Raw genomic sequence first — 16598 nt, 5'->3', positions numbered from 1 at the left:
ATAGATGTAATTCTTTGGTGTTACTATATCCATTCTCACTAAAATGAAATTGAAGTCTATAGCATGAAAGAAATAATAAGAAAATCACTGTATGCTCTGTGAGTTAAACTAATTTTGTCACAGAACTTCATTTGAGAGATTATGATCGTTCTAGTATGATCTAGAGTTGACTGAACCTGCCCTCTGACTTTTCAATTTAGTTGGAAATATCAAAACAGACATGTATAGTAGCACCAGAGCATTCAGAATCTTCCTTTGGTATATACCTTTATACTTCCATGTTTCCCTTCTTACATGCCCTTATTTCAAATTGTCACTGACAAAAAAAGGGCTGCTTTATCATCCCTCCGAAAGGCACTTGCATATGAGTTGGGCATAAGCATTGGCACTTTAAGTAAAATAAAAATGAAATGGAAATTAAAAGTTGAAATACACTATTTGATTTTCACTGTGTTGACAAATAATGATTTATCACCAGACCCTGCCTCCATCCAATCCCTTTTCACTTTTCCAATCAGCTGGTTGTCTTAGTGACAGTCTTCATTAATGAAATGGAATTCATCACAGTTTACTTACTTCCTGGCCATCCATAAGGAATGAGTTACCCCAGAGAAGTAAGAGCTCCCAGACATATAGTATGGACAATAAGATTCCTGGACCCCCATATAATGTTCCATTTACAGGACACTCCAGCCATACCAATGCAGTATGCTCTTACCTGACCTTCACCATCTATCAGGTTCTCAGAGAATTATTATTAATAAAATTTGAGACTATTTGGGGAATAAATTACACATAAGCAACACGTATTCTAAAAATGTTCTACACACAGTCAAAAGAATTCATCAAACTCTAGAAAGTAAAGTGAACATTTTAATGTGATAGTCTAGATATCAAGTGACTGACTCAAACTTCTTTTCAAGTGGTTTTCCTGGGAATCTTGTTAAAATGCAGATTTGGATTCAGTAGGTCCTCTGATCCACATTTCTGAGGTTCTGCATTTCTGAGAAGGTCCCAGGGAATGTTGATGCTGCTAGTCCAAGGATCACACATTGAGTATCAAGGATATAGTGACAGCATCACATTTAGGGGAGAAGGGAGGCTAGGGTTGTTGAATGCCTTTGGGAGGCGATTTCACCTTGTAAGACCATATTTCTGATATTATAGGCGAAGGAGATGCAGCAGATGGTGAAATTGGAAGCCGAGATGGACCGCAGACCAGCAACAGTAGTGTGAAACTCCAAAATGCAAATTGAGGCAGCAAAACCACAAAACATCAGAAGATTGCTCCCAACTTCTGAACATAAACTCCACGGACAAAAACTGTTTTCTTTATGGGTAGACAAGATGTTACCTGAAACCACAAAGACTTGGAAGGACACATACTTCTATTTATCAGTTTGAGTACTGAATTTTCTTGGCCAAACCAAAAGTAGCTACAAATCCACAGAAGTCTATTCCAGTAAGGCAGAGTTTAACTTGAAAATACAACTTAAACATGTTTGCTATAAGATATCATCACAAGTAAATGAGCTCGGTGTTAACAACTCTGCTTTGTGATGCATTAGAACATGTTTGAGCTGCAGTAAAAAAAGAAACAAAAACAAACAAACAAAAAAAAACCCCAGTGCATTAGCAATTTCATAGCAAGTGCATGCACTATAACAAAAGCAAAAACTCTGTCTACAAATTCATGAGCAGAAGTGGTGGTCTGCTAGACAAATAATTTTGCAGAATTTTTCTATATCTAAGTTACCTCATCAGTAAGTGCCATGTCTTTACCATGCCGTAAGAAGCTAATTTCCTGTAAAAGTTGTGGAAGTTATTAGAACAATAGAGAAATATACCCGAAGAGTGTACCTGTGCCAAAACTCATCAGTGCTCAAAGGGAAACTCTGTTAGAATCATTTAAGAAAGTTTACATCTGACACTGCTTTATAGGAATTGCTTCTGCAGATTCCAGATATTAGAATTCACTATTACACCGTAAAGATTGTGAAGTGGTTATTGGCAAACGTTTGTAAATGTGACCATGTATAAAGTATTTATACTCCTTAATTCACACTGTTATAGAGCAAAATCATCTAAGTATTGCCACATGACAAGATTAGTACAGGAATACTAGAAATATGTTTTGCATGATACACAAGCACCAGTTAAGACTAACTCGTTCAGACACAGTTAACCTAATGCCAAATAAATACTGGTTAAATACATGTATGGCACAGAATATAATTTGACTATCAAGACTTTTAGCATAATGAAAAAGTCTATATATATGTGTATATGAATTATGTGGGCATTCTTGATACTTCAAGTTCTAGTTTGAAAAAAACATAACTAATTTAATTTTACACAAAAATATTTATGCAGATTTTCAGAATTTCATATCAGGAAATACCTTTTTATGTCTGTTAAATATCCACACAATTTGCTACAGTGTTAATTTGCATGGTCTAAGCCTGCTGTAGTTGCAATGCAGACAGTGCATGAAGAACTGCAGGGCTGGGAATCCTGCAAAGGCGCCAAGCCTGGGAGGGGCGCATGGAGACCTGGCAGCCTTGAATTAATGAGATCGCTGATTTTAGGACACAAAACGCCAACGGAATTGTTATATATGCTTGTACAGATCGATCCTGTGTGTTCCTCTGAACAAACCAGAGAAAATGATGATACCATCAATATTGAAATTCAACTTCCAACTTCTCTAATAAAAAATGAAAACACATTTAACACTCGTCAGAGTATTTGCTCCCAAGATGCTTCCTCTTAGACTTTTTGTTTTCCATGAACAATAACTTCATTCTTCTCAAAAGGGGCTTCTTTCATGCCCCCAACATGTTGTTCAAAATACACACATTGTACTTGATTTTCAAATGCAGTGGACTTTTAATTTTTCTTTTTATCATATTTATGATTTGAACTGGCTTCTTTTACAGAAGAGAAATTTTACATTTTTCTGTTTTCTAGTTTCCTTATCGTAAATCAAGGGACTCAAATTACATATATTTCAGCACTAACATCCCATGAAAAATTGTGGTTAATAGAATGTCACCACAGTTGGATTGCCAATTTTCAGGGATTCTGAATGGCTTCTCTTCAATTCAAATGGTCCCTTCTAAGAGCACAAAGAAGTTCATCTTTCTGTAACACTGGACTGAATTCATCACTACTTCCTCTTACCTTTGATTTTATTAATTTATTATTTTAGGTACTGGGGATCAAACCCAGGGGCACCTTACCACAGAGCCGTATCCCCAGCCATTTTTTATGTTTTTATTTTGAGATGGGGCCTCTTGAAGTAGCTGAGGCTGGCTCAAACTTTCAGTCCTCCTGCCTCAGCCTCTCAAGTCACAGGGATTACAGGCATGCTCCACCATGTCCAACTGGTCTCAGCTTCTGAGAGGTACTGCTAGTTTTCCCATTATTCTGATCATTTCTTCTGTTTTTTTCATCTCCTGTGCCATTATAAATTTTTATTTTTCTGTGTTTTATCTTAAACCAGTATTTTTTAACCCAGACTACTTTCAATATTTGAGACATCTTACTCCTTCAAAGGACTCATTGTAGTAGGGTTAAAATGTGCACAACTCAAACCTATAATAAAAAGATATGGTTTATCTGCTATTATAAATTCATATGACACCCAATCCTGCATTCTTACTTATTATGAAAAAAGAAAATCTGGCCAATTAAAGTAACAAAGTAACTCGGTCTCTTCCAACTTTAGAAAAAAAAAAAAAAAAAACTTGATTTCAGGGATATATTCAATTACTTTGGTGTCAAATCTCCCTTTTAGAGGTTCCTTCACATTCAGGAGGTCTCCCTGACTCTTTCATCAGATAATGTCTGGTTATAAAGGGACGCTCAGATGTCCTCCTGGCAGTAGGGAAAGGTATCTGTTCTCCCCATTGTTGGACCAGTCATAATTTTGCCCACAATTAACCCATGCAAAGTAGGCTGTTAAAGTGGTTCAAGATCAAGATCCTAGCTGGGTACGGTGTCTCATGCCTCTAATACCCAGGAGTTGGGAGGCTGAGGCAGGAGGATTGAGAGTTCAAAACCAGCCTCAGCAATGATGCACTTAATTCAGTGAGACCCTGTCTCTAAGTAAAAGACAAAATAGAGCTGGAGATGTGACTCAGTGGTTGAGTGCCCCTAAGTTCAATCCCCAGTACAAAAAAAAAAGATCAAAGTCCTTGCTAAGCTAAGTCCTCATTATGGGATCAATTTAATCTAATATTTTTCTGGAAATACAGAACTCCTGGATCTTATTACGCTGTGGGGGAACTACAGTAGTGCTAAATCAGAAACATTGTCCATCAAGACACCTTGGATTGTTTGTCAACTACCAGCACCATGTTGTTCCAATACCATGCTGACTTCAAAATCCAGGAGTATCAACGTTTTTTGGAACTTTATCCTAAGAAGCAAGAAGCAAGTCTGCTTATACTAGACCCCAAGGCTTAGCTTTCTTTTTTTTTTGGCGGTACTGGGGATCCAACTCAGGGACTTGTGCTTACAAGTCAAGCACTCTACTGACTGAGCTATCTCCCCATCCCTTAGAACCCAAGGCTTTCTGAAAATATATTTTATCCCGTTTCTCCCACATGCAGAACTTCTGTTCCAATTTGGAAGCTAGGGCACTTGAGTCCCAATTCTTCCCTTTATTCTTCATTTCAGCCCAGAAGATATTCAACGGCCCATTTCTGCCCATTAGAATACCTATTCATTCAGTATTCTACTCTACTTCTCTAGGTTGATTGTTCTTCTTTTGGATGAATAAAAGACTTCATGGAAAAGAAGCCAGCTTGTCAAGTTAGGGAAACACGACAGGAAGTATATTTCATAACATCTAAGACACCACTGGTTATAACGTACCATCATTCTATATGCTTTTCTGAATGAAAACATATTGTCATTTAAACTATTGATACACTGGTGATTTTAAAACATTTCAATTTCAGAAATGATAAGATAGCTGCATCTGAGAATCTATGAAATATGTAGTATTTCAAAATATATAAGTGCTTCAAATCCCTAACTATAATGGGGGAGAATTTACTTTTTTCCTATATTTTATTGGTTCTTTATAGTTGTACATAATGGTGGTAATTGATACATATTTATATATGCACATGATATAATAATGTAATTTTTCCATGTTATCCTCCAGTACTTCCCTTTTCCTTCCCTCCTTCCCTTGAGAGGGGGAATTAAAAAAAATAATAATAATGCACTAGAGAATCTTTTTACCAGAAGACCTAAGCTAAGGAACAGTACTACACCTGGATTTGAGACTTAGGAATGAGCTTCCCAGAAAGCAATTGAAAGGGTAATCTATTCTTTCATCATCTTTAGAAATCTTTCTATATGTTTTCTCTTAGCTGTTTCATTGAATTACATGCTTTCCACTTACAGTATCTGCAGATAATTCTTAAATCTATAACTTTAGCCTTGATCTTCTTCCCTAAGCTCTGGTTCTTCCTTTCAGATTGTGGAGAGTTAAATAAGCAGCCCATATGCACATTGTACATAATTAATAGAAAAAAATACAAACCCTTTCCCCATCTGTTCTTCTCAATTATTTTAATAGTCCATAGCCAATGCTAAACCTTGGGGCATTCTTGTTCTGCTCCATCTCATTTGCTCCCATACCCAATCTGTTGATAAATTCTATGAATTCTACCCGCTCTCTCTCTTCCCTTTCTTCTCCCTTACAACTTTTCTTATTTCTTAACATTCAGAATTTTAAGCTTCCTATTCAATATCTTTTTCCTTCAAATCCCTTCTACACACAGATTAATCTCTCCAAATGACAGCTCTAATCTTATTACTGTGCTGAGTAAATATGGAATTCCCATCCACTCCCTAAAGAATAATGTTAGAATTACTGAAAACAGTATTCAGTTTCTAGACCCAACTTGCCATTCACATAGCTAATCTGAATTTGTCTTATTCTCTGTTCATAAACACATAAATACATCTTTTCTAGCCACATTCCATTATAAGTTTTCTATCAATCCTTTAAAAGCAAGCTGCAGGGCTGGGGATGTAGCTCAGTGGTTAGAGCACTTGCCAAGCATGCACAAGGTCCTGGGTTCTGTCCCTACCACCAAAAAGAATGAATAAGTAAATAAGCCACATCCACAAAACCGTAATGTTCTCTTGTTCTCCCAAGCAAGAAATATCCTTCTTGAGCATGTATTTGTACTTTTCAAAGTACAGTATTTGAGCGTGAGTTGTTTTTTGTTTTTATTCTTGTTTTTTTTTTTTTTTTTTTTTTTTTTTAGCATTCTAGACAAATTCTCTTTATAGGCTTTTTTCATTTGCTTTTCAAAGAACAAGAAGTCGATAGCCACCAAGTGACTGATTAAATTATTTCCTGTGAGGTAAAATTTAAGATTTGTGATGGTGTGGCCTTTTGAGCAGGAAATATCTCTGAAAACCTAAATAAAGGACTAAAATAAGCTTTTTGTAATGTGTCTTCTCAATTCCAAAAAATAAAAATGGTCTTCCTCCACTCCATTAGCATCTTTAAAAAAGCCTTAACTATCACGAAGGCCACTGAACACCAACAGCTGAGAACTATCAACATTTAGTGATCCTGGACAGCAGAGAGGGAACCCCACTACTGTCACTGTTGAGGGTGTCTTAGGGATGCCTTATTTCCAACACTGAACAGCTCTTCATTCTTCATCACTTCTGGAAGTCTATCAGACCACAATATTTTCAACCTTTTCTTGATGCTTGATGTTTAACAGAATCCCAACCACACAGCTTAATAATTGCATCTTTAATGTCATAATAAAGCTGAAGTGGTACCTGTGGGATGAATATTTATGAGCCATCTTCTTTAATAATATTTCATGTAAGCTTTCTGCTCCATAGGTTAGAATAATGAAAAAATATCAGGAAGGAGATGGTTTAAAATATCATCATTACTTTTACATTAAAGTAAAAAAATAGGCATTTATCTCAATAAATGACACAATGCTTTTCCACTCCTCTCCTCTCTTCAAGTGACTTTCTTGGAAATGCAGAGTGATGGACTGTCCCTGATATGATTCATTCTGGAGGATTTTGAATCTCTAACATGATACAACAAAATTTGGAAAAAAATGTGAAAGAAGGCAAATTTAATGCTAGATATATAATCATTCATACCATGACCCAAAGCTTTAAGTGAATTCGAATGTACAGAACACAAAAGGGGAGTGGACAATTTGACTATCAATCATTTCTTAACTTCGATGTCACCTAATATGAATGAGGAAATATTATGCCAAATATTATATCAAAATGCTCACTGTTAACCCTTTTCAACAGCGTGTGTTTTAGTGATCTCAAGATTCACACATAACTTTTTACACTTACATATTTTGATTTTCCTTAGAAAAAAGAAACATGGTATTTTTATTAAGTTATGATGTTCCCAAGAGCATATTGATCCTGGAAGCCATAACACTTCTTTATGGGTTCACATCTACTACCTTAACTAGCAATATAGGAAAAGCAGTGTTGGGCATGTCTTCAGCCTTGAGTTCACTTCATTTATTCATTCATGAAATATTTACTAGGAACTCACTATTGACCTCTGTACTTTCAACTTGTTTTAGAATGGCAGTTCACTGTTTTAAAAAATTATCTGCAATTGTAGCATTACATCATGCCCAGAGTATAGAAGGATTATATTAATGGCCCACATTTTTATGCCTTCCTATTCCAAGATTTCCAATATTGCCTTCCTGCATAGACTCTGAACTTGACCATATAATTAACTTTGGCCAATGGGAAAGTAGCAAACTGGAAACAAGCAGAGTTTGTGTCATTTGTGTTTCTGCCCTTTGGATCTCTGCCATAGCCATAAGAACAAGTGAAGACTGTCCTGCTGGAAGATGCAGGAGATCTGTAGAGTTGAGTCATCTCATTCATCCTACCAGCAGTCAGATGAGGCATGAGAACAGAACTGAGATTAGCTAATCCTTTCTAGACTAGAAACCACTTAACCAGTTCATAAAATCATGAGATAGTAAAAGTATGTTGATTTGCACCTCTGAGTTGCAGGACTTTTTGTTATTTGGCAATAACTAACTGATACAACTCAGCCCTGAGAATAGGAAGATGATAAAGTAAAAGTAACCTTCTCTCAGAGCCCTAAAAACTAAACTAAAAACAAAAAAAGATGCATTAGAATTGCTGACATAAGTTGGACATGATTTTGTCTTCCATTGAGTGAGGCTGAATTACAAGGCCTCATGTTCAGTGTCTCTTGAATCTAATTGTGCCCAGGTCTGTTTCCTTTCATAACCTTCTGGGAGTTTATTGTCTGTTTCCTCTAATATGAACTGCTGATGCTTCCAACTAACATTGTCGTTTGATAAACACCTCCATCTTCAACTTCCCTTCCTCCTTCTCTCCCCACCCCATATTTTGTTTGTAAACATTCTTTCTTCCTTTGGGCTCCTTGGTCAATCAAATTACATATAACAGTTGAGGCTGACAGTATTCACTAACTGGTTTGGTAATTTTTTTCTTTTCTGTTAAAGATTGAATCCAGGACTTCATGCATGCTCAGCATGCACTGTACCATGGAGCTACATGCTCAGTCTGTATTTATTTGAGGTGTGGGTCCCAAACTAACATTGTCCCAAAATGAAGGTATTCAGATATGGGAAATTACTAAATCACTTTGTCCAAATGCATAAAGCACAGGACACAGGCTTTTTTTTTATTTATTTAATTTATTTATTTACTTTTTTTTTAGTATTCTAGTGACAAAAATAGGTGGTATACTGATTTTAAAACATTTTTAAAATGTAAGGGATATATTAGGTATTAGGAAAAGAAACATTAAATAATGATGCCAAGTAATATGGGCTAAAATAAAATTTTGCAAGTAAAAAACATTTTCAAGGTTTGCAAATCTATTAAGCTAAACATCTACTTGTTATGTCCCAACAATTCCACTCCAATAAAGAAAGGAGTGCATGTGTTCACCAAAAAACATGTTCTTCATTCATAATAGTAAGCTCAAAGGTGCACTAAAAGAAGAATGGATCAATAAAATAAAATAGGGTCTAGCACAATGAAATATGCAAAAGTGATTGCCTTATGATTGCTAGTAAGTGAAGATCAGGAACAGGAGTTGATGGACTGAGGATTAGCACTCAGTGGGAGAGCTCTTTTCCAGCATATGCAAAGCCCTGGGTTCAATCCACAGCACTGCATAAAAGGGAAGGAGTGGCAAAGCAGGGCATAGCTAATCTTGGAGGACATCAAAATAGAGTTGCCCTCTGAAAAACCTTCTGGGACAATGAAAATGGTTTATAGAAATAGCTCTCAATGTGTGTACCAAGAACCCCTTGGTAGAAATTATGTTCCCAAGAGCCTAAGAGAGAATCTCTGAGATCCTCCTGTTTCCAAATACTTCTCCATGGGATGCCAGGTTTTCTTCATATATTTCAATGAAAATAGCATAGACTAAAAGGAGATGAAGACATTAGACCTCAGATGAATTCTATGAGAAATTAAAGAGATTTGCAATGATGTGAAACCACCCCTTCTTCTTGACAATTTTTAGAAAATATAGTATTTTTATAAAATATGCTAGTTTAATAATATATTAGTTCATGTTAACATGTGATAAGCTTCCTACTGTTATTTTTAGTGCACTGATAAATATTTGGAAACTGTTTCAATTTCTTTTTTAACTTACTACTATTTTCAGATCCGTATCAACTAAAGTGCTGAGTTCCTTAAAAATGCAAGAGTGTGAAGAAGTCCTGAGAACACAGATTTTGAGAAGTGAATGGGGTGGAGGTTACATGGGTGTTTCCCTAGGTAGACATTGATCAAGGAATAAACTTGAGATTCATGTTTTTTATTGCATGTATATATCATGATTAAAACCATGTCTTAAAATATATACAAAATGATATATGCTCATAAAGTAAATTGGGAAATATTATAATTTAATATATAAAAATACATGTATACATTCAGAAGATCAGTAGGCATTATGCAAAAATAGCAGAACTTTCCTCTGAAGCCTGTTGCTAAGTGGGAAACAGCAAAGAACCATAATTAAATAGAAGAATTTGGGGAACAAAATTAAATCATCAGGCTTTGCTCCTCTGTAGAGAGCTACTCCACCCCTCTCTTATGGAAAGAAAGAGGAAGCCTGTGCGGAGGGAGTCAGAGGGTTTGATGCAGAATATGTTCTATTTCTTCCTCCTTTCGACCTTTTCCATGCCGACTCTTCAAGCTAGCAACAGAAAGTGATTTAACCAATACAAGAGAAACTAAGAGACTCTGACATGGGACGTGAAATAATACACCCAGGAAAAGAGCAGAAAGATCCACTTAGAAAACATGGCAGCTGTCAGACTAAAGAACTGGAAGGTAAAAAAATTGGATGTAAACAGTCCCAGGAGGATTCTGCAGTCACATGAAGTAACAGTGGAAAGTGGAAATGGATAAAAGTGTAGTCAGCTTGGGTAGATGGAACTTTGCACTTGGAGGCACTAGTGTGACAAAGAGCAATCTGATTTGTGATCACACTGACCAGGTTATAAATCCTAACTGCTGTTTGCTAGTTGTGGATGTTAAGCTTACTGATTTGAGTCTTCTATCCATTTAATGGGCATGATGCCTCATAGGGCTACTGTGAATTTAAATGGGCTTTTGAATACAAAGACTGTATAGTTCCAGGCATGTCCTAAGTGTATTTTTCTTTTTTTTTTTTCTTTTTTCTTTTTTTTTTTATTAATCTTTTAAATTTTTACAGACTGCATTTTGATTCATTGTACACAAATGGGGTTTGTATGGCTGTACATGATGTAAATTTAAACCATTTGTGTAATCATAAATGTACATAGGGTAATGATGTCTGTCTCATTCCACCATTTTTCAAATCCCCCTCCCTCTCATTTCCTTCTACATAATCTAAAGTTCCCCCATTATTCTCTCACTCCCCACCCCCCCAATCCCATTATATATCATTCTCCACTTATCACATGAAACATTCGACGTTTGGTTTTTTGGGGATTGGCTTTATTTCACTTAGCATGATATTTTCCAATTCCATCCTTTTATTTGCAAATGCCATAATATTATTCTTCTTTATGGCTGAATAATATTCCATTGTGTATATATACCACAGTTTCTTTATCCATCCATTTGTGGAAGGGCATCTAGGTGGTTCCACAGTCCAGCTATTGTGAACTGAGTTCATAGCAATGAACATTGATGTGGCTGCGTTACTATAGTATGCTGATTTTAAGTCCTTTGGGTGTAAACCGAGGAGCGGGATAACTGGGTCAAAAGGTAGGTCCATTCCAAGTTTTCTGAGGATTCTCCACACTGCTTTCCAGAGTGGCTGCACCAATTTGCAACTCCACCAGCAATGTAAAAGTTTGCCTTTTTTCCCACATCCACGCCAACATCTATTATTGTTTGTGTTCTTGATAATAGCCATTCTAATTGGAGTAAGATGAAATCTTAAGAGTTGTTTTAATTTGCATTTCTCTAATTACTAGAGATGTTGAACACTTTTTCATATATTTATTAATTGCCTGTATGTCTTCTTCTGTAAAGTGTCTGTCCAGTTCCTCGGCCCATTTATTGATTGGGTTCTTTGTATTTTTGGTGTAAAGTTTTGTAAGTTCTTTATAAATTTTGGAGATAAGTGCTCTATCTGAAGTGCATGTGGGAAAGATTTCCTTCCACTCTGTAGGCTCTCTCTTCACATTCTTGACTGTATCCTTTGCTGAGAAAAAGCTTTTTAGTTTGAGTCCATCCCATTTATTGATTCTTGCTTTGATTTCTTGTGCTTTGGGAGTCTTGTTATAAAGAAGTCTGATCCTAAGCCAACATGATGAAGATTCGGGCCTACTTTGTCTTCTATTAGGTGCAGGGTCTCTGGTCTAATCCTATGTCCTTGATCCACTTTGAGTTGAGTTTTGTGCAGGGTGAGAGATAGAGGTTTAATTTCATTTTACTGAATATGGATTTCCAGTTTTGCCAGCACCATTGTTGGAGAGGCTATTTTTTCTCCATTGTATGTTTTTGGCTCCTTTGTCTAGTATGAGGTGAATGTATTTATGTGGTTTTGTCTCTGTGTCTTCTATTCTGTACCATTGGTTTGCCTGTCTATTTTGGTGCCAACACCATGATGTTTTTGTTACTATTGCTCTGTATTATAGTTTAATGTCTGGTATTGTGGTACCTCCTGTTTCACTTTTTTTACTCAGGATTGTTTTGGCTTTTTGTGGTCTCTTGTTCTTCCAGATGAAGTTCATGATTGCTTTCTGTATTTCTATGAGGAATGTCATTGAGATTTTAATTGCGTTGAATCGGTATAACGCCTTTGGTAGAACGGCCATTTTGACAATGTTAATTCTGCCTATCCAAGAACATGGGAGATCTTTCCACCTTCGAAGGCTTTCTTCGATTTCTTTCTTTAATGTTCTGAGGTTTTCATTGTAGAGGTCTTTCACCTCTTTTGTTAGATTAATTCCCAAGTATTTCTTTTTTTGAGGCTATTGTGAATGGAGTGGTATTAATTTCTCTTTCAGAGAATTCATCATTTATGAATAGAAATGCATTTGACTTATGTGTATTGATTTTATATCCTGCTACTTTGCTGAATTCATTTACTAGTTCTAGAAGTTTTCTAGTGGAGTTTTTTGGATTTTCTAAATATAGGATCATGTCATCAGCAAATAGTGACAGCTTTAGTTCTTCTTTTCCTATTTGTAGCTCTTTAATTTCTTTGGTCTGTCTAATTGCTCTGACAAGTGTTTCAAGGACAATGTTGAATAGAAGTGGTGAATGAGGGCATCCCTGTCTTGTTCCAGTTTTTAGAGGGAATGCTTTCAGTTTTTCTCCATTAAGAATGATGTTGACATGGGCTTAGCGTAGATAGCCTTTACAATGTTGAGTTATGTTTCTACTATTCCTATTTTTTCTAGTGTTTGAAGCATGCAGGGGTGCTGTATTTTATCAAATGCTTTTTAGCATCTATTGAAATAATCATGTAACTCTTAACTTTAAGCCTATCAATGTGGTGAATTACATTTATTGATTTCCGGATGTTGAACCAACCTTGCATCTCTGGGATAAACCCCACTTTATCATGGTCCACTATCTTTTTAATATATTTTTGTATGTGATTTGCCAGTATTTTGTTAAGAATTTTTGCATCTATGTTCATCAGGAATATTGGTCTAAAGTTTTCTTTCCTCGATGTGTCTTTGTCTGGTTTTGGTATCAGAGTGATACTAGTCTCATAGAATGAATTTGGAAGGGTCCCCTCCTTTTCTATTTCCTGGAATACTTTGAGGAGTATTGGTATCAGTTCTTCTTTAAAGGTCTTGTAGAATTCAGCTGAGAATCCATCTGGTCCTGGGCTTTTCTTGGTTGGTAGGCTTTTGATGGCTTCTTCTATTTCGGTGCTTGAAATTGAACTGTTTAGATTGTGTACGTCTTCCTGATTCAGTTTGGGAGGAGCATATGTCTCTCAAAATTTGTCAATGTCTTTGATATTTTCTATTTTGTTGGAGTATAGATTTTCAAAGTGCTTCTAATTATGTTATATATTTCAATGGTGTCTGCTGTGATCTTTCCTTTTTCATCATGAATTCTAGTAATTTGAGTTTTCTCTCTCCTTCTCTTTTTAGTGTGGCTAGGGGTTTATCAATTTTGTTTACTTTTTCAAAGAACCAACTTTTTATTTTGTCAATTTTTTGAATTCTTTCTCTTGTTTCAATTTCATTGATTTCAGCTTTGATTTTAATTATTTCCTGTCTTCTTCTATTTTTGGTGTCGATCTGTTCTTTTTCTACAGCTTTGAAATGTAATGTTAGGTCATTTAGTTGTTGACTTTTTATTTTTTTAATGTATGAGCTCAATGCAATGAGCTTAGTACTGCTCTTAATACTGCTTTCAGAGTGTCTCAGAGATTTTGATATATTGTGTCATTGTTCACATTTACCTCTAAGAATTTTTTTAATTTCTTCCCTGATATCTTCTGTTATCATTGCATCATTGAATAGCATATTATTTAGTCTCCAGGTGTATGAGTAGTTTTTGTTTGTAATTTTATCGTTCATTTCTAATTGCATTCCATTATGGTCTGATAGGATACAGGGTAGGATCTCTATTTTTTTGTATTTACTAATGGCTTCTTTGTGGCATAGCATTTGGTCTGTTTTGGAGAAGGATCCATGAGCTGCTGAGAAGAAAGTATTCACTCAATGATGGATGAAATCCTCTGTAAATATCCATTAAGTCTATATCATTGATTGTATTATTTAGTTCTACAGTTTCTTTGTTCAGTTTTGTTTGGAGGATCTATCCAGTGGTGAGAGCGATGTGTTAAAGTCCCCCACTATTAATGTGTTTTGGTCTATTTGATTCTTAAAATTGAGAAGGGTTTGTTTGATATACATAGATGCTCCATTTTTGGGGGCATAAATATTTAAAATTGTTATATCTTGCTGTTTTATGCTTCCCTTAAGCAGTTTGAAATGTCCTTCTTTATCCCTTCTGACTAACTTAGGTTTGAAGTCCACTTTATCTGATATGAGAATGGAGACCTCTGCATTTTTACTGGGTCCATGTGCATGGTATGTTTCTCCCCATTCTTTCACTGTTAGTCTGTGGCTGTCTTTTTTTATGAGATGAGTCTCTTGAAGGCAGCATATTGTTGGGTCCTTCTTTTTAATTCAATCTGTCGGTCTATGTCTTTTGATTATTGAGTTTAGGCCACTGACATTCAGGGTTATTAATGTGATATGATTTGTATTCCTGGTCATTTTAGTTTTTAACTTGACTTGGTTTCTCCTTTGATTGACTTTTCCTTTAGGGTAATTCCTCCTTTTGCTGGCTTATATTGTTGCTTTCACTTCCTGCTCATGAAATATTTTGCTGAGAATGTTCTATAGGGCAGGCTTTCTATTTGTAAATACTTTTTACTTTTGTTTATCATGGAAAAGTTTTATTTCATTATCAAATCTGAAGGTTAGTTTTGCTGGGTATAGGATTCTTGGTTGGCATCCATGTTCTTTCAGAGCTTGAAATATATTGTTCCAGGCCCTTCTTGCTTTTAGAGTCTGAGCTGATATCCATATTGGTCTCCCTTATATGTAATCTGATGCTTTTCTCTTGCAACCTTTAAAATCCTATCTTTATTTTGTATTTGAGGTATTTTTTATTATAATGTGTCTTGGTGTGGATCTGTTGTAGTTTTGTGCACCTGGTGTTCTGTAAGCCTCTTGTGTTTGATTTTCCATTTTATTTTTTAGGTTTGGGAAATTTTCTGATATTATTTCGTTGAACAGGTTGTTGCCTTTGGTTTGTATCTCTGTGCCTTCCTCAATCCCAATAATTCTTAAATTCGGTCTTTTCATAGTATCTCATAATTCTTGGAGGTTTTGTTCATGACTTTTTAATATGTTCTCAGTTTGTTCAACTTTATTTTCAAGATTAAATATTTGTCTTCATTTTCTGAGATTCTGTCTTCCACAAGATCTATTCTGTTTGTGATGCTATATATTGAGTTTTTAATTTGGTTTATTGTTTCTTTCCTTTCAAGTATTTCTGTTTGGTTTTTATTCAGAATCTCTATGTCTTTGTTGAAGTGTTCTTTTGCTTCCTGCATTTGCTCTTTTAACTGTTTACTGGAATAGTCATGAATTACCTGCATTTGCTCTCTTATCTCGTCTTTTGCTTCATGGATCATTTTAAGTTTGCAGATTCTAAACTCTTTTTCTGTCATTTCTACTGCCATGCTGTCATTGGATTATCACAATAGCATATTGGTTTGTTAGGGACACTTTCTTCCCCTGTTTTTTCATATTCTAGCAGTGAAGATCAGAGATACTGAAGTCCCCCCACACCGCTGGCTTATTATGACCCTGCAGTTTTCCATTACCTCTCCTTTGAAGGGGAGATCAATACCAGTAGCACCCAATACAGAGAAAATGCAGCCCTGAACCAGATAGCCCCTATAAAGACTTTAACATTATTGTAATGAATAGGATGAGTTCAATTATTATTTACAGTATTTCTAGTTGTGAACAAGAGGATGGGGAAGGGTGTAGGATGTAAGAGAGTAAATAGAGGTACCTCCAATGATGATGATGACCACGCCTTCATGAATAATTCAAAATGCTTACACCAGCCTTCAAAGAAGCTAGGGAGCCCCAGCAAGGGTGTGCTGAGTCAGCATGGAGGCAGGCACAGTGTCCCTCAGTAGTAGGGGGCAGGCGGGCAGATTCAGGTACTGGCCTCCATTCTCGGTGTGGGGCCAAGCTAGGGGGCTCAGCGCCAGGCCCATCCATGGTGGGGAGGTGAGCTCAGCACTGGCATCAGACCCTAAGCGTATTTTAAAGATGGTTCATGACTGTATTTATTACCTTTTTGACTTAAGAATTGCTCTTCACAGTAATGCATTATCTGTAGAAACTCTTTTAGGAATTTTAATATCATATCACTTTATTATTTTGGCATGGCATATGAAGACAATTTTAACTTTTTGAAAGATGTATTAGGTTGATAGGTTATTAATGATCAGTGAACAATGTTCATTTCAA

The 16598-nt window shown here is 35.9% G+C and overlaps 1 protein-coding gene across 13 annotated transcripts in view; it reads left to right on the top strand.

Annotated features, from left to right (window-relative positions):
• PLCB4 (phospholipase C beta 4) overlaps positions 1-2728 on the top strand; it is a 389153-nt gene extending 386425 nt beyond the window's left edge. For all 13 annotated transcript variants that reach the window (XM_079129403.1, XM_079129411.1, XM_079129408.1 and 10 more), the window contains one exon: positions 1168-2728. In XM_079129403.1, coding sequence (XP_078985529.1) covers positions 1168-1236 — 69 coding nt within the window. In that variant the 3' untranslated portion in view covers positions 1237-2728. The remainder of the gene's footprint in view (positions 1-1167) is intronic.
• Positions 2729-16598: the final 13870 nt, after the last annotated feature.

Source organism: Sciurus vulgaris, assembly GCF_902686455.1.
Source record: "Sciurus vulgaris genome assembly, chromosome: 2".
Classification (NCBI taxonomy): Eukaryota; Metazoa; Chordata; class Mammalia; order Rodentia; family Sciuridae; genus Sciurus; species Sciurus vulgaris.
The sequence above is the reverse complement of the archived record's forward strand: the minus strand, read 5'-3'. Positions and strand labels throughout refer to the sequence as shown.